The following is a 25,226-nucleotide window of genomic DNA, read 5'->3' as shown; positions in this document are numbered from 1 at the left end:
CAAGGGGACGGGGGTGGTTTTTGGGCTGGCAAAGGGGGAGGGATAGGGTTTTTGGGCTAAGCAGCAAGGCGGGGGGTTTGTGTCGATGGTTGGGCAGGGAGGGTACGTGGGTGGTAGGTGTGGCTGGGCAAGGAGAAAGGGGAGGGTGGTGGCCGGAGGTGCTGGGGAAGGGGAGGAAGAGGGTATTCGTGGTGGCGGCAATGGTGGAGAAAGGGAGGCAGTAGTGGCTGGTTTATTTTATTTTTTTAATATATTTATTTTAAACTTTTTTTTTCTTAAAAATTAACTAATCATGTGATGTCACGTGTCCCAAAAACCTGTTATAACAAGTTAGGAATCGGTTAGGGACCAAAGAAAGTGAATACACCCTAAAGTTCGAGTTATTTAAAAATAATCCAAAGTTGGGATTATTTAAAGCAAATACTTGAAATTGAGATCATATTTACCAATTTTTCCAATTATTTAATACTTGGTGTATGCTTCTTAATTCTACCGCACTACTCAAGTGGAGTTTAATACTCAAGTAGAATTTATTTGATACTTGGTGTAGTATTTATTTGCCTTCTCCTCTACATTTGTACTACCTGTCTACTTATGTTGCAATTTGTAACAATTGCAAATTTTCGATCTTTGGTGACAGATTGAGCTTTATCCAGTTGCAGTTGTATGGAATTTGGATTGTGTCAAATTTTATAATTTCTATATAAAATATTTGTAAAAATAATTGATATTTTTAAGATTGTTTGGAAAAAATATTTGATATTTTCAAGTTGATGTCGAGTGAAGGTGAAGTGGGGCTGTAGGAGAACTAGTGGTCAATCTGAGACAGTTTCTGTTAGTCTTTCGAACATGAATCAGCAACTTCTTAATCCCAAAATCAAATATATGGCAGACCAGTTGAGAAGTTCTGTACATTCTTATAGAAGACTTTATTTGACTAATGAATGCAAGCAAGTCTGAGAAGCTGTAAATTTTTCTAAACTCCCTCTTCTTCCACAAGTAATATACTTGCCAAACAATACCAGTTTGATGTTGAACTTTAATTCTCTGCAAGTATTTTTCTTAACATCAGTCTGTCACAATAAGACTGCACCTGCCACTAAAAATTTGTTGAATATATGAGGCAAGCTGCAGATTTAAATCTGTCCATACAACTTGGTATACACATACTCTTACATTCATGGTAACAGTCACATCCTCTTACAGATACAGTCACATAAAAGAACTAGTTCCTTCAAAAAGACTAATTCATTCCTAGCAGACTACAAGAACCATGAGCTATACAATCTGTGCATCCCTGCCATAAAATTTAGGAACGCTAACTATTGTACTCATCGGTATTATTAACTGGCCACCATCGTAAATGAATAATTGAGGTAGGGAAAAAGGCGGTCTAAAAAGTCACTTGGCAGGTGGCTTGGAAGCATCTGGTTGATTCATTTTTGATCCAGAGGCATCTGGTTGATCCTTTTTTGATCCAGAAACTGCGGCAGTTGCTGCTGCAGTCATAGCAGCAGCAGCAGCTCCCAACTTAACACCCCCTGCAGCTTTCATTGCACCAGCTATTTTTGCAAAAGCAGCTATTCCTCCCACGAGCATTGCCCTCAAAGCAACAGTTGGTTTTACCTCCATAGCCTTGCGTTTCAAAACAAGCACTCAATAGCCTTTTCTGTATAACATGTAACATAATAATGTCAAGGTTACAGTAACTTACAGGGCAATCAAGTCCCTCAAGGATTTTAATGATAAAATTAAAAGCTAAACAAGCAATTTTGCATTTGAGACTTGGGAAATACTCAGAATTATGTTAACTCCTTAATATAAGTCTAGCGCAAGAACACACAAACAGCAAGTTCTTTAGTACAATGACTAAGTCATTATTATAAAACCTATTCCCTTTTCTCCATCTCAATAATCTACTCTACCATTTGAGTTGGATAATTTCAGGAGTTTTCATGCTCTATAGAAATTTGGCAGAATCATAGCCTTATTTACCAATATGGAGTCATCTGAAGATAAAACCCGATGCCAATTGTTTTCAAGTCAGGCATCCATCACATAAGCCATAAATCTTTAGTATCAAATAAAGGTTGAGACAGGCATCTATCACATAGCCATACGTCTTAAGCATCTATCACATAGCGATACATCTTTAGCATCTATCACAAGCAAAGATAGAAGAAGTTGTATTGCATTAATGCCATGAGACTAAAGTGGAGTGAGTCATGAGTTTCAAGCGACAAGAGAATTCTACTCAAACTCTCAAAGGGCAAACACTACAGTCTACAAGGCAGACATAACACATGATCTTTACTCTTTAGTATCAAATGAAGGTTAGGGGAATCATTTGACGGGAGCTGAGCTGGATACAATGTCTACACAAAAGAATATACGTGGAACATAATATAAGTGAGTCTAGATTTTTACAATATAGGCATGTAAAGATGAGACAGCTAGAGGAGATGAAATCTCAGAATTGTAGGGAAGAAAAGGGTTTCAAAGAAATATTAGGGAGAAAAGATCAACAGGACATGAATTTTTTGAGTCACCAAGGGCATGGCTCTTACTAGGAGATTTTGCATTCTATCTTAGGCTGTAGACCCCAAGAAGGGCATGTTCTGTGTGAGTAGGATAACCATAATATAGGTTTTGTTATCTTCTCCCTCTTGCCTGCTAACAAGGAGCAAGGACACAACTTATTAGATTGCTTTCAGCTCTTTTTTGTTTATTCGTGTATATACCACTTTCTTGCAGAAACAAACCCTGCCATGATACTAAGGGAAACAGCTTCAGCTAGTATGGGTGAGATGCATAAATCTAAATCACCACAGATCCTGCTCCACCAGCAAGACAGATAACTGTTTTTGTAGCCCTTGAGATAGAGATATATGTAGATGTATTTATATAAAAGCTTAGGGTCCCAGCATACTAGCAAGATAAGTAACTTCCTTTTAAGTGCAGGAGTTCCTAAATCTCAAACTACAGAAGTACATACAAAGTTCAGGTTGATGAGTTGCAAAGGAATATGATCACATAGATCTTATTAACCAGCAAGACAAAGCATGCATGTAAGTACATAATGGATTTATAAGCTAACTTGAGTACTTAAACAACCTAAACACGTTCTCATATGACAACTCAGGCGATCATGTGAAGGCTGTCATCAATTACTTTGTTACATAGTCCCATATCTATTCCGCATCATTTACCAGAATTACATCATGTATCTAGTCTCAAAATGATTTAAACCATTTCAAAGACCAGGCATGCTCTTTGTATATGGGTGAATGCCCCCCTGCGCGTGGATATGGTAAAATAGAATCATTATTTTTATCTTTCTCTCTTTCCTTTTTCCCGCTACCAAAATTATTGTGCCCAACCTATATGGTGCAATAATAAAAATAAAAAAAAAAAACGGAGGAAGTATATAGAACTCGTGGAGTTGGGACTTATTAGCAACACCAAGCACAAAAATCATCAGGACAAACATAAGTTTAAGGAAAAATAAGGTAAAAAGAGGTAAAGATTGAGAAGAAACTCAAGCACTCAAGTCTCATGCTGCCCTCACACATGTCATATTTTGAGCTGTCATGAAGATTATTCTTTGTCAGTCAGAAAGATTAAACCAAGAATTTCATTTTTTGGGTAAAAAAAGAACCACCATTTGGCAAATTGAATGCATCTCAATTAACAATAACATAGGCTGACCGTTGAATTGTTAAAAAGTATTCAACACTAAGCACATACTTCCTCCGTTTTTATTTAGTTGACACGTTCAATTTAGGCACACATGTTAAGGAGAGGAGAGAGAATGATAAATCAAGTGGGGTACACTAGTAAATGTAAGAGAAAAAGCTTATCCAAAAAGGAAACGTGTCAACTAAAAATAAACTTCCTAAAAAGGAATACGTGTCAACTAAAAAAAAACGGAGGTAAGTATTATGCACAAAGCCTCTAACACAAGGAAAAGATGGGTACAAAGAGTTCAAAACTCTAGATAGTTCCTAGTTCCTACTAACAAGGTGGATATCCAATTCTAAAGGCCTAAAAGAAAACCATTCTCCATCAAAGACGGGTCAGTCAATAAACAAAACATCAAAGCAATGCTCGAGTTCCTATAAATTCAAGCATGTAATTAAGTGCTTGTCTGAGCTGTTAAAGAACCAATGCAATGTCTACAACATCAAGCAGACACGTATTTGCGTTAACCGGCATAAATGAAACACACTGTCAAGAAAAAAGTCACAAAAGCACAAAACTCTATTGTAGTATTCATATATAAAATCCATATAATTTCAGTAGAGAATGAATTACAAGCACAAACAACACCCATATTTTTAGCATCCGCTTGTAAGAATAGAGAAGAGAAGCAAAGTAAGAATACAACTATTTCCCAAACCCTAGATAGTGGAATCATCCATGGTATTGAGGTATTGGAAATAACTTTTATAAATCATTATACTATAAATCAAAGTTCATATTTTTACATTTCACCATATAATCCAGTGAGTTGCTTCAGAAATTTAGGGAAAAAATACATCTTGAATCATTAGTTTTCTTTTTGGGCATTTATAAATTTTTCCATCAAAATCCATGTTAATATTCCCCAATAAAGTTAGAGTTTACATTAAGAATCATCCATTGACCAATGTTCCTACTATGATTGACAGCAAACAAGAACAAGGGCACAGGTTTATTGTATCAAAAAATCAAGAACTTAAAAATCTAAGATCCCAGTAAATAAACAAGATCTAGGGCAGGGGAGATTGACAGAAAGAAAGAAAGAATGAGAGATAGAGAAATGACCTGAAGTTCCTCGGATGTTTTGCTGATACTTTCAAATGTTTCAATTGAGTTTCTTGTGCAAAATATATAAGTGAAAGTCCTTGCTCTATTCAGTTCTTTGTCTAAGGAGTACATTTTTATCACACGTTGGGCTAATAAACTGTCGTACCTGATTTCAACGCAATTTAGATCATGTACGGTTAGATACATGTCAACGGAAACTATTGACAAAAATGGTAGCGTGGCAAAACTATTTACCAAACTAAGCTTCCAGGGTAAATCGCTGTCTCGGACAGCGTTTTACCTTCTGTATTTTTTTAAATTCAGTAGGGCATAAAACGCTGTCTCGGACAGCGTTTTATCCTTGGGTTTTTTTAAAAAAAAAATTCAAATACAACTATTTTATATGTTCAACATAAAGCGCTGTCTCAGACAGCGCTTTATGCTTGAACATAAAACGCTGTCTCAGACAGCGCGTTATGCTTGAACATAAAGCGCTGTCTCAGACAGCGCTTTTCTGCTGGAAACAGCAACCAGCATCCAGGCAGAAAACAAGCTTCAGCAAACAGCTTGCATGCTGCAGTCCTCCAACAGCTTCAGCAAACAGCTTGCATGCTGCAATCCCAACAGAGTTAACGCATTAGCAATTAACCAAAATGTTAACGATCAAATGTTCCAAATGTTATTAAATCAAAATGTTCCAAATGTTATTAAATCAAAATTTTCTATTACAAAATAATTCCTCCATCTACGATTACAACGAATTTCAGTTAATAGTCATGGGTCCTCTGAGGGTCTCGATGGACACGTTGCCCGGTTATGGCCCTGAACGTGACAACGACTACATTTGCTCGCGGGCCGGTTAGTCTCATCCATTTCATTACGTATGCGCTTTGACCTTGGTCGCCCTATTCCACGCAACATGTTCCCGTCGGGAATGATTCTGGGACCGTTATAGGGCGTCCAGGTTGTCTCGCAAGGGATTGGCCAGAATTGCGGCGCGTATGTGCTCGTGTATGCCTCCGATTGCAGCACCGGGTCAACCCACGGCCGCTCTGATAGTGAGTACGTTGCACATACGGCTAGAACGTGAGAACATGGGAGGTGAAATATCGTAGGTTTGTTGCAGGTACACGTTCTTAACTGAAAGTTAACAGTATGTTTATGGCCTCCTTTACTACCAAGTCGGTCTCCCCTTTCTGTTGTAACTTGGTAAATATGCAATCGACGGTTATACGCATCCACTCTGTGAACATCAAATCATTCATAGTCATGTTCGGTTCTAGTGTTAGTGGTTCCATATTTCCCCCACTATACTCGACCCGGGGTCCATCAAACAGAATTTCTCCTCCCCACCGGCATAACAAAACTACATTTTGTGACGCCATATTCTACATAACCAAAACACATTTTAGGATTATCGAAATCTAGAGCGAGGTAAATTATCAACACTGAAATAAGACTCTTCTCACCTATAACAACTTCACTTTCAACAACTTCACCAATTTCAACAATTTCATGAACAATTTGAATTATTTCAACAATTTCAACCTAAACTATTTCAATAATTTCAACAATTTCATCTCTTCTCACCAATTTCAACCATTAACAACTTCAACATTTTCACCATCATCAACTTCACCAATGTCATGAACAATTTCAATAACAATGTACCACGTCACCATCAATAATTATCAACAATGTACCACATTTTCATTAATAATTAGCAACAATTACATGCAATTGACATGAATTAACAACAAGTAAGAGCAATTACATACAATTCACAATAATTAACCACAATAACTATGCAATTACACTAAATTCAGTTTAGGGCTAACCACGAAATTGAGTGAGTGAGTGTGAGAGGGAGGAGGGCAGCAGCAAGGTGGCGGCAGCAGCGGTGGCGCAAGGGTGGGCGGCGGCGGCAATGCGGGTGTTTGAGTACGGTCGTGGTTTAGTGTGAGAGGGAGGAGGGAAAGCGTTGAGGTTGAGGTTGAGTTCTTGCGCATTCTGCTGAAGTGAACATGCTGATATATGGCCATGAAACGCTGTCCCGGACAGCGTTTCATTTAAAAAAAAAACAGGGAATAAAACGCTGTCTCGGACAGCGTTTTACCCATTGAATTTTTTTTTAAAAAAAACCCAAGGATAAAACGCTGTCCGAGACAGCGTTTTATGCCCTACTGAATTTAAAAAAATACAGAAGGTAAAACGCTGTCTGGGACAGCGTTTACCAGTTGAATTTTTTTTTTTAAAAAAAACCAGGGGTAAAACGCTGTCCGAGACAGCGATTTACCCTGGAAGCTTAGTTTGGTAAATAGTTTTGCCACGCAACCATTTTTGTCAATAGTTTCCGTTTAAAGCTCAATTTGGTAAAACGTCCCCACGATTCACTCACAAAGTCACAATACTCCATATAGACTTATAAAGTCACGAGTCAATCGTTATGCTCCCTTTTTTTTTTGTTTTAGGCCAAGTGCAACTATTTGAATTTTACACGTTTTTATTAGGTAGCTATGTGCGATACTCTTGAAATCTAAATTTAACTTTCAAATCATGAACTATACATCTCACCAATGAGTAGTTAGTTTAACTAGTAAGGGAATTGTTCTAACTTAATTTAGATCTCGGAACACATTATTACTTGTTGGGAGAGCTTTCTTCCCCATTAATTAGCCAAAGTTTAAGTATACTCTGCATCACCGAGTATGCTTGTAAATAAACTGCACAAATTATCCTGAGTTTGATTCACGACTCATCCTGAACCACATCATGCATTTCCGAACCGAGATGGTCCTAACTCCTAACTCCTAAGTCACCCAACCAAATTAGCTTGATTTAGTTATAATTGCAACTTCGAGTTAATTAAAGTTAATAAAAATAGTTTTTTTTCCCCTCCCAATGAATGAGGAGAACTTTCTAGAGTCTAGAACTCTAGACACATCCACTGAACTTGACAGTCATGGATTCGGGTCTAAATTAAGTAAACCCGGAACCCAAAAACCTTGAAACAACAATTCAAAGCTCAAAATTCTTAAACCTCTCAACTGTTCCAGTGAGACTTGGCATCATTTCTGTGCGACTGGCCTTAAACCCTACTGATTACTCCCCACTCTAAATTTCCCCCAAGTATTACAATGTTTCGTGCTGCATCTTCATTTATCAGGTCTGTTTTTTTTCTCTTACAGTGCGCAAATATTAAAGCTTATTATCAACAATGACTTAATTTTGATTTTCTAATCTTTATTTGTGCAGGTCATCTGCTTCAAAACGACTGGTATCATCTTCCTTTCAATACTTTAGTCTTTCTAAAGCTGGATTAGAGTAAAAAGATTAAATCTTAATGTCTGTATATTGCCATTTTGATCCTAAAAGATTGACTTTGATCAAAAGATAAATTTTTTTTATTGGATTTGTTGTGTTAATCTATTTTAGGAAATGGGGTTTAGTAAATGCACAAAAACTATTGATTGGATAAAATATTAACTTATTGGGTATAAATGTGTAATCGTTTGCAAGGTTTTGAGTCTCCTTTCTGTTTGAATTTGTAGGTGAACAGTAGAGTAGTATCTAGTAGAAATTATGGTGCAAAAGATATCAATTTTGGTTTGGGAGCTCGGGCGGCAATGCTGCAAGGAGTTAATGAGATTGCTGAAGCTGTGAAGGTTACTATGGGACCAAAGGTATAAACCTTGAATCCATTATGCATTACTTAGTGGGCTGAGAGTAGTCGTATGCCTGAATAAACGCATTACTTGGGGGCATTGTATTAGTACTCTGTAATAAGCACGATGTTCGCAATTCAATTTGGTAACAGTATGTTGACTGAGTTGAGAAAAACATTTAGATTATGTCTAGAGGGAGTTATGGATCATGCTTGTATAGATATCCTATTGTCACTATATTTTGTGCCGAAGAAAAGAAGATAGCTGAAATCTTAGTATTTATTTGCTTTGTATGTTGATTTAGGGTCGAAATGTAATTATTGAAAGGAGCTTTAAAGAACCTAAAGTTACAAAGGATGGCGTTACAGTTGCCAAGAGCATTAAGTTCAATGACAGGACGAAGAATCTTGGTGCAGAGCTTGTAAAACAAGTTGCAAAGGCCACAAATACCGTTGCAGGAGATGGTGATTATCTTCCTCCATCCCATTTAGTCCTTTGTTCTGGCTTTTGATTCAAGCTGAATATTTCATTAAACAGTCTTGCAAGCTTTGCATTGCATCTTATATTTGTTAAATGCTTTTATTAGTAAGTAATTTAATATCTAACTGCTCATTGCTGAGTAGTGAGTTTGATAGAAAATTCCTGTGTTCGAGAATACATATGAGAATGTTAGTTACTTGTTCTGTTTTAAATCCTTAAATGAGTTGAATTGTTTTCATTCTTCTAGGGGAGGGGTTTATGAGGGGAGGGGAGTTGATGGCACTTGCAGGATTTGGATATGGCAATGCTCTAAACACATGTTTATCACTTAGATCAACCAAGTTTTCTTGGAACTTGGATATCATGGTATCTGGCTTTATGAACACCGTTATCAAAATGCCTAGGATAGGTTGCTCCTAGAGTGTTCATTAATTGATCATATTTAGTGTTTCTTTTTAGGAGTTACGAGTTTGTAACTCTAAAATCAGTTAAAACTCTTTTAAGCACCAAAGTTTGGTCATTAATACCAAAAAACTCATAGGTCAGTTAACAGTGAAGACATGAAAAATAATAAAACGGCAGCAATAGAGGAATGTTCCCATATTTTAGGGTAAACTTTCATTCATTCTCCTTGAGAAACAAGAGAGCAGCACACCAAAATATATATAGTGGTCCTCTGATCTTACAGGGCTAGACAAGTGTCCACTAGAATCATTCTAGGGAATTACAAAACAAAATAGCAGCTGCAAAAAGACAAACAAAACAGCTGGTAACAACTGCACTAATGCAGCCACACTAACAACTCTATTACTGGCTTACAGCAATATTACTACCCTTCAATACTCCCCTCAAGCTGGGACTGAACTCCCAGCTTGCCCTAGGAGTTTCTGCTGGTGTGCCACAAGCAGAACTTTGGTGAACAAATCAGCAATTTGATTCCCACTAGAAACATAAGTCGGCTTGACTGTACCATCTTTCATCTTGTCACGAATAAAATGACAATCAATTTCAACATGTTAAGTTCTCTCATGTTGTACAGGATTTGCAGCGATGCTTCTTGATTGTCATAAAAAACAGGAATACTGTCCTTCACTTTAATTCCCAGCTCCTTAAGTAACTGTTTCATCCACATTACTTCACATACAGTCAGAGCCATAGATCTGTATTCTGCTTCTGCTGTAGATTGAGCAACAACATTTTGTTTCTTTGCTTTCTATGAGACAGGAGAATCACCGATTTCCTTGTGATTGGACATCCAGCCCAATCACTATCACAGTATGCCTTCAGTTCTGCTCCTGTCTTGGAGGTAAGAAGAATACACTGGTCAGATAGGTACCTTAGTACCCTTTTTGCTGCCAGAAAATGAGCAGAAATGCATTATCTGGTCTAGTGATAGTTAGGTAGATGAGCTTCCCTATGAGCCTTTGATACACCTCTGATGTTCTACAGGAGTTCTTGCTGACTGAGTGAGTTTCACATGAGCATCCATAGGAAGTCTGAGAGGCTTGCAGTCGATGAGATTGTATTCACCAAATATATCTCTGATATACTTACTCTGAGACAGAAATATTCCCTATCAGTTATGTCAACTTCTATTCCAAGAAAGTATTTCAACTCTCCCATATCTTTCATATGGAATTGAGTGTTTATATACTCCTTTTCTTGAGTGATTAGCTTCAGATTACTTCCAGTAATTATCAAATCATCCACATACACCAAAATAGCTACAAACCCTTCCTTGTTGTGTTGAGTGAAGAGAGTGTAATCTGTTTTTGATTCTATGTAACCATTGCAAACTTTGCATACCATTGTCTAGGTGCCTGTTTCAACCCATAGAGAGATTTGATCAGTCTGCAGACTCTATGGTTGGTATCAATCTCACCTTTCCCTGTAAAAATCAGCTCCAAACCTGAAACCTTTTCCTAAATAACCAGGTAGCATCTTCATGTACACAGTCCCTGCCAGATCTCCATGAAGAAATGCATTCTTTACATCCATTTGATGGACATGCCATCCTTGAATGGCTGCAATAGCCAATAATGACCTTATTGTGGTCATTTTTGCAACTGGTGCAAATGTTTCTTTGTAATCAACACCATGTTTCTGGTTATTTCCCAAAACAAGTCTTGACATGTGTCTTTCTATTTTCCCAGATTTGGGGTTGTACTTGGTATAGCCACTTGCATCCAATAGCATGTTTACCTTTTGGCAAGGTAGTTATCTCTCAAGTATTGTTCTCCTCCAAGGCATCTAATTCTTCATTCATTGCCTGCTTCCAATGTGAGTGTTTCATTGCTTCCTTAAAATGCACTGAATCACTTTCTCTTGCCTTTGAAGCCATCATGCAAAAGAACTTTGGGGTGGCAGGTGTATGAGTAACCTGTCTCATTGCTTCTGCATATGTCATATCTCCCATCTTGTAATATTTATGCCATGCAGGAGCTTTGAGATTTCTTCCTGATTTTCTTACAGGATTTTCATTCCCTGATTCACTCACATGTTGTTCACTGGAGTCGAGGTCATTTGTGTGGTCTGTGTTTGGTTCAGGTTCAGGTTGGGTTTCTGGCTCATTTTGTGTGGTGTTTGTGTTTGGTTCAGGGTTCTCTCTAGGAGTTTGAATGTTAGTATCATCATCAATCCATGATGCCTGATGTGATTTTTCACTCTCATTGGCTTTTTCTTTGGGAGTGACAGGGTATAGAAGATGGTAAGGATGAATGTTTACATAGAATCTCACATCTCTAGAGACAAACATTTTCCCATTCATCAAGTTTATCAGCTTGTAACCTTTCTGTGGGTCTGTGGATATCCTAGGAACAAACATGGCACTCCTCTAGCTTCAAATTTATCATTTGTCCTCTCTGGATTAGATGCCATAGCAAGACATCCAAAAACTCTCAATTGTTCATAATGAGGTTTACTGTTATACAGAACTTCATAAGGTGTTTAGTTCTTGAGAATCACACTAGGCAGTTTGTTGGTTATGTAAACAACAGCATGAACACAATCACCCAAGAATTTCAGAGGAAGACCAGCTTGAAATCTCATAGCTCTTGCCATTTCCAGAATAGTCCTGTGCTTTCTCTCAGCTCTCCCCCATTCTGCTGAGGCCTATCAACACAATAAGTTTGGTGAAAAATGCCAAGTTTATCAAAGAAAGGTCTACACTTTTGATCTTCAAACTAAGATGCATTATCAGAGTCTTTGCCATATTCACAAAGTTCTCTATCACCTTGAATGCATCTGACTTCTGAACCAGAAGATATAGTCATCCACCAATGTCAGAAAATATATATATTTTCCTTTTGTAGCAACTTTGTATGGCCCCCATGTGTCTTAAGTGTATAAGCTCAAATGATTCTTTTGCTTTTGAGTCACTTAGATCATATAGCAGTTTAGTGAAGTGACAAGTCAAGCAAACATCTGTGCACTCACTAGTCATGCCTTTCAATCCTGGAATTTTCTCAATTCTTGCCATGGAGCATGTCCTAACCTATGATGCCATAGGGTTCTGTGGTTACAGCTGGCCCTTCCCTGTAAGCACTAGTATTCATAGCTTGCTTCTCACTTCCACTACAAACAGCATTGCTCACAATTTCCTTCTTAAGGTCTTGTATCACACTTTCTATTGGAGCATTCTTAAGATAGTACAGACCATTCTTCATCACTCCAATTCCCTTTACTACACTAGACTGTAATTCCTTTATGATACAGTACTTAGCATAGAACAGGACTTAATATGACTAATGCTAGCAGTCTGTTTAGTAGGCAAATTGATTTTAGGTTCTTCAAAACTTTTTACTAAATCAATCATACCATCCATACACCCAGTCATATGATCAGAAGCACCAGAGTCAATAATCCAACTATTTGTTATAGATTCAGCAAAGTAGCATGAAACCATACCTGCATACAATGATGCACGGGTACGCCAACCTCCTGCTGTTTCCTATTCCGGGGACGTATCGGGGACGGGAACGGTACGGGTACGGCCAGGATACGTCCCCAAGGCGTACCCTTGAAAAGTGGTACGGGAAGAATATTTGGGGACGGCTGGGAGCACCTTCAGAAACGTTTCAGGGACGGTTTGCCTCCTTTTCTGACGTCCCCAATAGAAGCCCAACCCACTTTTTTTTTTTTAAGAAAAAACCCCAATTTTTCTTACCCGATTTTGGTTTTCGAAAACCCTAAAAATTGAAGAAGCCACCTACAATTTTTACCACCTGTAGCGACACCAGTGGGCGAATCTCCCAGGCAACCATTACAGAACCTTCGAGAGAGGAGAGGAAGAAGAAGGTTTTCTTTTTTTTTTTTTTTTTTAAATCAATTATTTAACATATCATTGGTAAAAAAGTAAGGATATAAAGTACTGTACTCTATGTTACATGGACTCGAGAACGGGTGAAGGACACGGACACATGTCCAAGTGTCCGATCCAACAAGTTCCAAAATTTTAGGACATGGGGAGGACTTTGTCTGATATTTGGACACGGGTACAGGGACATGTCAATACGTCACTTAAATTTATATAAATAAATTATATATTACAAAAGCTTTAAATTTTTCATTAAGTCCACTCCTATTTTTTTTATCTTAATTCTTTCCTCTGTAAATTATCCTAATAAATGGCAACCTTCTTCCCTTTATCAATGGTGGTCTTCGAACAAGATGTGTTTTTCTTTCATGTTTCTCTTCTTTTTTCCTCTCCACTCTTCATGGAAGTGTCCGAGTGCACAATAAAGGGTCGGACACGTGTCCCACACTTCACGATTTTAGCCGTGTCCGATTAACATAGACTGTACTAGTAGAATTATAAAATTTGGAATTGGAAATAGTAAAACATTAATGTATTATCACGTGGAATAGGTAAAGTGGCTGTAAATGTTAAAAAAAAAAAAAAAAAAAAAAAAAAAGGTAAATTAGCTATTATTCTTAACTTTTTTTTCACTCTCCCTCTTTTTTTTTTTATTTTTATCTTTCTTTTTTAGTCTTACTTATCTATTACTCTGACTCATATTCAGTAGAATTTAGGAGTATTTTTCTTTTTAAAAATACTGTATGGTTTTTTTATTACAAGCATCGTATAAATTTAAATTTTTCTGATTTTTTTTTGCCGTACCTGTTTTTTGGAATTTTCATTTTGCCGATTTCCGTCCTCGTATCCGTACCCGTTTTTGTACCCGTATCCGTTTCTGTGCAACCTTGCCTGCATATGCAGTATCAAACTCATCATCAGTGTCTGGCCCTGCTGATTTTGATGATGCTGGCATCATTCTCAGGATAGATTCTATTTGTTGCATAGTAAACTGACTGTTTGAGCCTGTATTGCTCATCCCAGATTCACTCTGATTACTGCTTTGAGCATTTGCTGCTGTTCTGTTCCCTCCTAACTTGTTTTTGCTCCACTTTGGATTTCCAGAAGTGTTCTTTCCTTTGTCCTTGTGAAGATGAGTCTTAGCCTTTGGATGTCCAGGTGGATATCCAATTACTTCTCAACACTTAACAGTGCAAGCTCCCCCTATCCCTTTACTAAACATAGCAAGAGATTCTGGTTCTTCCTAAGAATGGTTCTTTGTGACTCTTCCTGCTCCACGAAGCTGCAAGCAGTCTCAACAGATGGAAGGGTTTTCATCATGAAGATTTGACTTCTTTGTGCCCCATATGCTTCATCTAACCCATTGAGAAACTGAAATAGCTTCTGTTCATCTTTCTGTTTCTCTATGGCTGTCAGCAGGTTAGCAACTTCAGCACTTATAGTTGCAATAGCTGGACGGGTGTTGAGAGAATCCAACTCCTCCCAGATTGCCTTCATGTGAGTATAATACTCACTGATAGACCTGTTTTCCTGCATGGTCTCATACAACTCCTTGTTGAGTTTGTATTTCCTAGACTCATTCATCAGAGAAAACCTCTTCTCCAGCTGAATTCAGATTTGTTCAGCATTGTTCACATACAGAATGGACTTTCCCAAAATCCATGAGATTATCATGCTATTACAAGTATCCCATGCCTCAGCCTTTACACAATCTGAAGTGTCTTTCTTCTGAGTTCCTGTTACAAAACCCAGCTTTCTCCTGGATGCAAGAACAATCTCCATAGATCTCTTCCATGACCTGAAGTTAGAAGAGCCTTGGAGTTTCTCAATGGATTAGAAATTATTTCCATCAGTTGTAGCATCTATGGTTGTAGCCATGATTATCTTACACAAAGTTTGAAACTTTTGATGAAAAATTTATCAGAGTTTAGCAGATCTTTTGACAGAAAAAGAGAAAAATGAAGAAAGATAGAATTCATGAAGACATGAAAAATAATAAAACGGCAGCAATAGAGGAATGTTCCCATATTTTAGGGTAAACTTTCATTCATTCTCCTTGAGAAACAAGAGAGCAGCACACAAAAATATATATAGTGGTCCTCTGACCTTACAGGGCTAGACAAGTGTCCACTAGAATCATTCTAGGGAATTACAAAACAAAATAGCAGCTACAAAAAGACAAACAAAACAGCTGGTAACAACAGCACTATTGCAGCCACACTAACAGCTCTATTACAGCAATATTACTACCCTTCAATAAACAGCTTTATCAATGAGCATAGAGCCATAGAAATAATGTATTCTCAGCAATTGGTTATATGCCCCTTATCCTGCCCTGGCAAGGCTTATTTTGCAGCATTGGGGTGATTTCGATATTGTTGATTTAGTGACTTGAATACATTGAACTAGATTTTAATTTGCAGAGAAGCATTATCGACATTTCTCTCATGTTCATTCAAGTCAATATGTATTGTACCTTTGAATTAAGGCATTATTCTTTGTGGTCCAGGAACAACTTGTGCTACTGTGTTGACGCAGGCAATTTTAGTGGAAGGGTGCAAATCCATAGCTGCTGGTGTAAATGCTATGGATCTGCGAACTGGGATCACTATGGCAGTTGATGCTGTTGTGTCCAATTTGAAGAGCAAAGCAGTGATGATAAGCACACCAGAAGAAATCACACAGGTAACTTCTTAGAGGAATATCCTAAGTAATGTATCTATATTGTCTTGTACACAGCTTTGTCATTTCCAAGGTTACAGCAACCTTCTTCCAGTTTGATCTGCGAGACTTACACTAAATAGGGGCTTTGAAATTAACAAGGAAAAAGTGAAAGGAGATTGGACCTTCAAAAACTTGACAGTCTTTGGTGCAATCATGTAGATTCCTAATAACTTTGCAATTATTATTTTGTCACTAGATTGTGACATTTGCAGCTTAGATTGAAACTTTCAATCGATTTCTTTTTCAGATCGTGTCTTTTCTTTGTGAAATAATACGAATAAAAGCATGAATATAACTCATATGGTGTCCTTTTATAGAAAATTTATCATTCTTGTGTAACAGGTGGCTACTATCTCGGCCAATGGAGAGCGTGAAATTGGTGAGCTTATTGCTAGGGCAATGGAGACAGTCGGCAAGGAAGGTGTAATCACTGTTTCTGTAAGTAGACTTCTTGATGTTCTTCCATGCTATTTCAATTTAATTGAAGAAGGTTAATCACATTTGCTGGTGCACTTATAATTTTAGGATGGAAACACGTTGGATAATGAAATGGAGGTGGTGGAAGGCATGAAGCTAGCCCGGGGCTATATTTCTCCTTATTTTATTACAGATCAGAAGACCCAGAAATGTGTAAGTTCCATACTTCCATCTGCAACTAATATGAATACCAGCTTCAAATATTCCTTATATGCATTAAGTCCTTGCAGTTCTTCATTGGGTGCTTTGTGAGTAGATAGACTAGACTTGTTCATCTTATTTGGTAGAAGATTATTATTTTATTTTTTTTTTCTTTTTTTTTTCTTTTAATGCATATTCACCAGGAACTTGAGAATCCTTTGGTTCTTATCTATGAGAAGAAACTTTCAGACGTGGGTTCCCTCGTTAAAGTATTGGAGTTGGCTCTTGAGGTTTAACTTTTGAAAATTTCTCTTGTTCATTTAAAGATGTTCTGAAATGTTAGGTGAATCTTTGTTTTGTGGTTGAATAATTTTGTTTTGTTGATATGGATTGGTGGTAGATGAAAAGGCCTCTACTAATTGTTGCGGAAGATATTGAGGGTGATACGCTCACTTTGCTGATTCTTAACAAACATCAAGCTGGGCTTAAGGTGAATTTACCAGTACTACACTTGAATTGCAATACCATTTTTTGTTGCATGTAAATGTTATGAGTGCTTTATCAGTGTGCAACTTGCCAGGTCTTCGATATTAGATATGATATTCTTGTGTCACCTATTGCTTTTGAGTTGCTAACTTTTGCAATGATATGATATCCTTAGAATTTTAATTTTTTTGTTCTTTAAAATTTTGGTCATTGTTTATATGCTTTCCTGTAGGTCTGTGCCATTAAATCTCCAGGGTTTGGAGAAAGCAGAAAGGCTAACCTAGATGATCTTGCTGTTTTTACTGGAGGAGAGGTGAGGCATTTGGATATTGGGTATTGGGGCACTTTTAACATGTTTAGTTATATTATCGATTATTTTTCTCTTCAGGTTATTTCAGAAGAGCATGGGTTGACTCTGGACAAGATTAAACCTGAAATGCTTGGTGCTGCAAAAAAGGTTTGTATTTGCTTCCATTTATCTTTGTGTAAAATTCATCTTTTGAGGACTTACTTTTGATTGAGACAGGTTACTATCTCTATGGACGACACTATTGTTCTAAGTGGTGGAGGAGACAAGAAGGTGATAGAGGAGCGCTGTGAAGAGGTATGCTGTTGACTTTGTATGATCAAACAAGCACAGTTTAAACCTTAATTATCTATAATTATATAATGGTAAAATTATAAAAAGTTGATTTTGTGAAAGTATATATCGAGAGAAGCCTAACAAGACCCGACATGTTTCCCTTACATATAAACTACAATATGTGGTTAAAAAAATTGTGTAAACAGTGTCGAAAGTGCGAACATTGCAATTTTAAAAGAATATCCTCGTATTACCATGAAACTTGCTCTGGGTAGTTAAAGAATCAGATACGTCCATGAATGCATATATAGACATATTTTCAACATTGTTGGATGAAAGAGTTACGACTGTGAACTGTCACTGTGGCATGTGATGGTCATATTGATGAAGTGGTTCCTAAGTTTTTCCATAATGATGATTATGTGGTGCAAGGCAGTGCCAGCATTTTTGTGCAGCAGAATAAGAGGTTGTGACAAATGGGCTTCCCAAGTTTAGGAGCCTTTTGACTTGCCTGCTTGCTAGAGGGGCTACTTGGGAATAAGAGGATAACAGGAGCTATGGATGGCTGAAAGCTTCTTGAATATTACGTACATTGAAAGCTCACAGCCTCGGTATTTTATTCAAATGATAATGTTGCTAGAAATCCTTTCTCCTCCTTTACTGTCTCTTTTAACAATGGGTGTACATTGTAGGAGTACCTGTTTGCTAAAGATAAGATAACTAGAAAACAAAGGCAATAATTTGACGAGCATTATAAAGCAATAATACAAGGCCCAAGGAGAAGCAATTTTTAGGATTTAAGACTTAACCTGAATTTCACATTGCCTATATGGCTCATATAAAGTTTGTATAATAGTTTTTATCATTGTCTAGGATCTAATATGTACTTCGTTATGAAGTCCTCTATATGTATGAGCTGCAGAAACTGCTAAGTATGAATCAAGAGATTATTATTTTTTTTGCAGCTTAGAACTTCCATGGAGAACAGTACTTCAACCTTTGACAAAGAGAAGGCACAGGAGCGGTTATCAAAGCTCTCTGGTGGTGTTGCTGTCTTCAAGGTCCTCCTTATCTTTCCGAAATAAAATAGTTTTCTCTTACTGGACCATTTTTTAAATATATATATTTTCATTGAACAGGTTGGAGGTGCTAGTGAAGCTGAACTCGGTGAGAGAAAAGATAGGGTCATTGATGCTCTGAACGCGACAAGAGCTGCTGTAGAGGAGGGTATTGTTCCTGGTGAGTCTACATTTATACACTCAATACACTGGAGAAAAAAAATGGCCTTTCCTGACTAATCTCTTTCACCACCTTTCACTCGTTCATTTTATGTCGAGTATTAATCACAGGTGGTGGAGTTTCTCTCCTTTATGCAACAAAAGCTCTGGATAATATCCAAACCAAAAACGAAGATCAGAAAAGAGGGGTTCAATTGTCCAAAACGCTCTTAAGGTTTCCTCTTGTGTACATTATGATTTTGTTGTCTTTTTGGGAGTACTATGTCTCTATTTATAACTGAATCTGAATAATCTTTAGGCACCTGCATTCACCATTGTGGCGAATGCTGGAGGTGAAGCCTCGCTGGTAATTGGCAAGTTGTTGGAGCAGAATGATCACAATTTTGGCTATGATGCATCCAAAGGTAGCCTATTTGATGGTCTTTTCATCTATACCTTCTACCCAATGCCCCCTTCCCTTTTTCCTTTTTTTTTTTATATTTTTCGTATTTAGTTTATTTACTAATAGAACCAAATCTTAATACAAACTAGCAAGCCAGGGTTCAACTATCAAAATAATAAAATAAAAACTAAAAAAAAAAGAAAGAAAAAGTGCATGTCACACAAAAGTAAAAAAAAAAAGATTGAAGTTTACAATCCTAATGTATCAAAAATCAACAAACCCAAAACAAAGAAAGATATTCACATTCCAAAGCCTTTTCTAGGCATTGTTTCTTAGGGCTGAGTTTTCTTTCTAGTAGACGTGCCCCTAATTTTAGGTTCTTAAATACATTTGAAACTGGAAATCACCTGAAAAAGTTACTGAAAATGGTACGGCCCAAATGCAACTATAAAATTTGATTAGATTTATAAATTCTATGAAATTTGATTTTTCAAATCCATTTCAAATCGAAATTAAAACAAAAGTACCTGAGCCTGCCTGACCAACCAATTTGAAAGGTTAGGCATTGGTGTTGTAGACTTGCAGGTTTACCAGTAGAGCTTCTTACATTTGCAGTCTGTTTCTGTTGATGCAGGTAAATATGTCAACATGATAGAGGCAGGAATTGTAGATCCTGTTAAAGTAATCAGAACAGCTTTGGCTGATGCTGCAAGGTAGAGACTCACCTAAGCACAGTTACCTTTTGTTTGGAGTATTCTATATTTCTGTTACATTCTTGCATGTAAATCGTTTCTTTTCTGATTTACAGTGTTTCCTCCCTTCTGACCACAACGGAAGCTATTATTATTGAGCATTCAGAACAAAGCAGTGTTGGACAACGTGTGCCAGACATGGATCAGATGGACTTGTGATAATTTACTTCAGCAATTCTTTTGTAAATTTGTTCTTGATTTTGATGTTAATCTCCCTTTGTGTGGAGTATGTTAGACCTCGAGCATCTAAAAACATATTTCGGGAAGTTGCATCCTTAACCTGTCATCGGTATAACATTTTTTTTTAATAAAAATAGAAACTAGATGAAAGTGCCAAACACTGCATCCTCGTATGTTTTTACTTCATGCGAGTCAAAAGCTAATGCTGAAATCTGGCATTCTGTTTCATGAAGTACAGATCCTCATTTGTTTTCAGTTCATGCGAGTCAAAAATCTAATGCTGAAATCTGGCATTCTGTTGTATGAAGTACAGATTTGGATGCTGTGAATTATGAATCATTTTTTGCAAGGTACTCCACAAAGGTTGAACTTCTGTGGTTAACTCCTATGATTTACACCTTCATACAGTTGCAAGGATCCTTCAAATCAACTGCTGCAAGTCTTATAATTTATTCCTCTAAAGCTGCGATGGCTTGCTACCACCGGCTTTCATTGGATAGGGATGTGGAACCAAACGATTCAAACAAAAATTCTACAAATGTATTAAACTCTATTTCCTCATCCATTCTTTAAAAATGTTGGATAGCCTCCTAGCCTAGTCTATGAAAGAAAGATTTTCATTGTCTGTTCAATTTGTCAGGGTGAATAAAGTAGCTGCATTCCTTAGATCGTGCTCGGAAATGTGGTGAAAAGATTCATCCTCCGGATTTCTGAGGACAATATTTTCTTCCTTCAACGCCGCCTCTTCACTGCAAAATCCCAGAAAGATTCATTGTTTGTGCAAGAACTAATACTACGAAGTTATTTTATCTATGAATGAAACATCTAAAAATCGTATTAATGTTATGCAAACCTGAGCTCTGTAGTTTGTTGATGATCAAACTTCAATCCATCCCCTTGAAGATCACAACACGAGAGATCAACATGCGTAGATGACTCATCAAACTTGCTTCCATATTCTTTCTCATCATCATAAGGTGCACCATTCGCAACAATCTGAATCTGCGGCTTCATCTCCAATCCATCACATTCGCTTCCAAAATCATTCTTCATCACAAAACAGTCACCATGGCTCGTGCTGCTATTTGATGAGGCTAACACTGCATCATCATTCGGAGGAGCCACCCATGAATACTGATCATTCTGATCTTGAACCTGTTGTTGCTGCGAAATAGGTATGTATGGTTGCTCATTATTATTCCCTTGTTCAGCCTCATCATAATAATAACACCGCATTAAAGCCTGATATTGCTGATAACTATCATTATCACATGTTAAAATCTCAGTACCCTGCTGATTATTATTGTTGTTATCAGCAACAGGAGTACTAGCAGTCCCTGCATCAACCTGTGAATCAGGGTCCAAAGGTTGAGGGGTAAGGCCGGTAGCAATCTGATATAATTGAGCGTGTTGTTGTTGATAAACTTGAGCCTTGCAAAGCTCGAGTTGTTGAAGAACAAGGTCTAACTCTGCCTTACAATATGCAATCTGATGGTGCAACTCCCTTATGATCCTGTAACAACCGCCTACAGGATCTTTGGCACGCGCATCAGACTGATATATAATTGTACGCATAGCTATGTCCTTATCAGGAGGATTAAGGTTGCGTATGATCTTAGTTATGTTACTGACCCCAAATAATTTATGCGCGTTTAGGAATTGTCTTTGGCGATCATGAGGGAAATAAGGAGCTAGAGCACAATCTGAGGCACATTTCCTACGTTGATACTTACATGCCGCGCATGCCTGAGTACCATTGCTAATTCTACTATGATGATGTTGATGACTATTGGAAGTAATAATGCTATTGGAAATTGTACAATTGCTCATTTGTATTGGTTTTTGTTTTATGATTGTTGTGTAGGTGGTGTTTGCTGAGGAATGGTGGTGAGATTTTCGCTGCGTTGCCACCGAATATGCAGCTTTTTTCTGAATGAGTTTTTCGGGTTGCTCTTCATTACCTTCCCTTATTTTCTCATACAGCTTAAGAGGAAGAGAAGAAATGTGAAGTTGGGAGAGAAATAAGGGAAAGGAGGAGTACATAAGACAAAGTTTTTTCATTTTTATTTTTGTTATTAATTTTTTTTTTATTAGTTTGTTAGTTGTTATGGACTTTTTTTAGTTTCTAAATTTATACAATTGAGGTGTCAATTTTCTGGCAAATCTTATACCACTTCTACAGCTTAAGGTTTTGATTTGTTATAGTTTTTGCATCTCATTATATTTTCCTTCATACATTAAACTAATTATAAGAATATATTCAAAATCTTAGTCTTAGATTTCAATTTTAATATTCCATATATAGTAAAATAGAGATTGATACAAAGTAATTTAAAATAAAAAAAAAAATATTTCCAAATTCTTAATGGGTAGATGGAACCACACAATATTATTTTGTCATTTGTGTTCCACATAAATTATTAAATGTACGTGTTGACATTTTTGACTTTGTAAATTAAGATTTAAAAATAAATTAGTTTCAAAACAAACTCAATTTGTTTAATTGTATATTGTAATATATTATATAATCATATGAAATTAATTGTTGATGGTTAAAATTATTTAAGATTTATTAATTATAGATTTAGAATTGACCAAGATTATTGTTTGAGCTAATGGTATGATTTCTACCTTTAATTTTCGATGATATTGAGTTTTGATATCTAAAATTGGTTGAGATAACCTATGAGAGGTTTGATCCAACAACATGAAACTTTTTAATTTTTGTAAGAATTTTTTTTTTTCTTAATGTATTATTCGAATTTTAAGATTAAGTGATGAAGCTTTGTGAAAGATAGGGTCTTAGAAACTTAGTAGCATGTACTCAAGTTTCCCTATAAAAAAGCAAAATAGCAGTACGCCATTTTGTAATAAACTATTTTAACCTTGAATTGTTTTTATTTTATTTATATGATGGATTATAGATTTTTTTTTTTTTTTTATTGGATACTATTGTTGGGTGACTTGGGTCTATTCACATTAGATGTTTCAATTTTAATTAAGAAGGAAGTGATGTTCCTATTCATGTTGCTAATGATGTAATGGTGGGTAGTTAGTTTAATTTTTCATGTGGTGAGTGTATTTAGTTAAGGTGATATTTTTAACCAATTATTATTAAGAAGGATTAATTAATGGGAATTATCAAGTTACATATTTTTTTTTAAACAACAACTATTTAAATATAACGTGACTTTGAAATGTATTATATTCAGTGATTTAAAATCGATTGTTAACTAGGGGTGAAAGTTTGATTTTCAGTTTAAATTTGGCTCAATTCCATTCCAATTCACATTTCCACTAACTCCAATACAATCATATTTGGTCTAGAATTATATTATATTGACCAAATTCAAATTAGTTATATTCGTATCAAAATCTATTATTATGTTTGCATATCGGTCCATGAACGTTATGATACAATGGACTACTCCGCAGGTATATATTGACTCTTACAACAATTACAAGCCCAAAACTAACACATACTTTTTTTTGAATGGAAAACTAACACATACTTTGTAAAACATAATCATTTTTAGGGATATTCTCAATGATAACCCCCTATTATTGCTACGCACAAATGATAACCCCCTTTTTTTGGATTATATAAAATGACCTTAATTAAGATTTCCATCTCATTCATAACCTTATTTCATTAAATTTATTAACTATAGTTAGATTTATATTTTAAAAAATAAAATGAAATAAAAAAATTAACCCAATCACCTGCCCAGCCACCCCCACCAAAAAACCACCCACCATAACCCAGCCATAGCCACCGACGAGTCCTTCCCCCTTCCCCCGGAGCGCCGTAGCCCAACCCCCTTCCCCGACCACCCTCCCCTTCAATTCACCCAACCCAAAAACAACAACACCACCCTTCAATTCTCAAACCCACCCTTCTCCGACAACCGCTCCACAAAACCACCACCATCTCACCGACGCCGCAACAACGAAATACTCAAATTTGCAATAATAACAACAGAATCTTAGATGTTCTGCATTTAATGGATGGTCTTGGAGTTGTTGTTACCTCAGATATTTATGCTTCTCTTGTTGTTGAATGCACCCAAAAACGAGACGTCATTGAAGCAGCAGAAATTTATACCCACATGAAGAAAAACGCTGGAATTGTTAGATTTTTGAAGGGGTCTACTGGGTTGTGCTTGCTTAATCGAATTTTGTTGATGCTTGTGAGTTGTGGTTGTTTTGATGTTGCACACCAACTGTTCGATGAAATGCCGCACAGAAATTTTATTTCTTTGGCTATTGTGATGGCTGCCCTTATTGATAATCATCTTTTTGAAGAAGTTTTAGGGCTGTTTGTGAAGATGTATAGATGTTTTGTTTATCAGGAGTTTGATTCGGGTTTGGAAGATGGGCGAATTCGAATTTGGTGGGGAATTCGTTTTTGGGGTTTTAGGGTATCGAGGATGGTGGTTTAAGGGGGGAAAAGTGGGTGAAGATGGGCGAATCAGCTTTGTCGACGCAGGGGATAGGGTTTGGGCAGGTGGGGGTGGCCGGAAATCGGAAAGGTGGGGTTGGCCTGAAGTTATGGAGGGGGAAAGGGAAGAAGAAGAAGAAAGGGAAAAAAAAATAAAGTTGGGGGTGGTTGGGTAGGTGAGGGTGGCTGGGCAGGTGGTTGGGTTAATTTTTTTAGTTTTTTTTTTTTTAAAATATAAATCTAACTATAGTCAATAAATTTAATGAAATAAGGTTATGAGTTAGATGAAAATCTTAATTAAGGTCATTTTGTATAATCCATAAAAAGGGGGTTACCATTGGTGCGTAGTAATAATAGGGGGTTACCATTGAGAATAGTGAAACGCTAAACATCGCCCGCAATTTACCATATAAAGCCCACAAATATGATATAGTTTGACCATTATGCCCATTTTCTAAAATTGAAATAATCTCGGTGTAAAAAATGTGGAGCCGTACTGGCTCGCCGGGGGAGACCGGAGGGCAGGCCGGAGATGCGGGGGACGCCGGAGTTACGTCGTCGTCGACGGAAAACG

General features: G+C 36.9%; 1 protein-coding gene, 1 long non-coding RNA gene and 1 pseudogene across 2 annotated transcripts; 1 reads left to right on the top strand and 2 right to left on the bottom strand.

Annotated features, from left to right (window-relative positions):
• Positions 1-1,095: 1,095 nt before the first annotated feature.
• On the bottom strand, positions 1,096-4,917 carry LOC110719856. Its single transcript, XR_002511176.1, has 2 exons — positions 4,807-4,917; positions 1,096-1,669 (listed from the first exon to the last, which is right to left on the bottom strand). It is a non-coding gene; the product is annotated as an uncharacterized LOC110719856 (long non-coding RNA).
• Positions 4,918-7,766: 2,849 nt separating this feature from the next.
• On the top strand, positions 7,767-20,496 carry LOC110719854 (annotated as a pseudogene).
• A 35-nt stretch (positions 20,497-20,531) lies between these two features.
• LOC110719855 (LOB domain-containing protein 27-like) lies at positions 20,532-24,024 on the bottom strand. The gene is made up of 2 exons (XM_021898837.1): positions 21,065-24,024; positions 20,532-20,960 (listed from the first exon to the last, which is right to left on the bottom strand). The coding sequence occupies exons 1-2, from the start codon at positions 22,270-22,272 to the stop codon at positions 20,840-20,842; spliced, it is 1,329 nt and encodes a 442-aa protein (XP_021754529.1). The 5' UTR covers positions 22,273-24,024; the 3' UTR covers positions 20,532-20,839.
• Between the last annotated feature and the right edge of the window lie 1,202 nt (positions 24,025-25,226).

This window comes from Chenopodium quinoa, unplaced genomic scaffold (assembly GCF_001683475.1).
Source record: "Chenopodium quinoa cultivar QQ74 unplaced genomic scaffold, ASM168347v1, whole genome shotgun sequence".
NCBI lineage: Eukaryota > Viridiplantae > Streptophyta > Magnoliopsida > Caryophyllales > Amaranthaceae > Chenopodium > Chenopodium quinoa.
The sequence above is the reverse complement of the archived record's forward strand: the minus strand, read 5'-3'. Positions and strand labels throughout refer to the sequence as shown.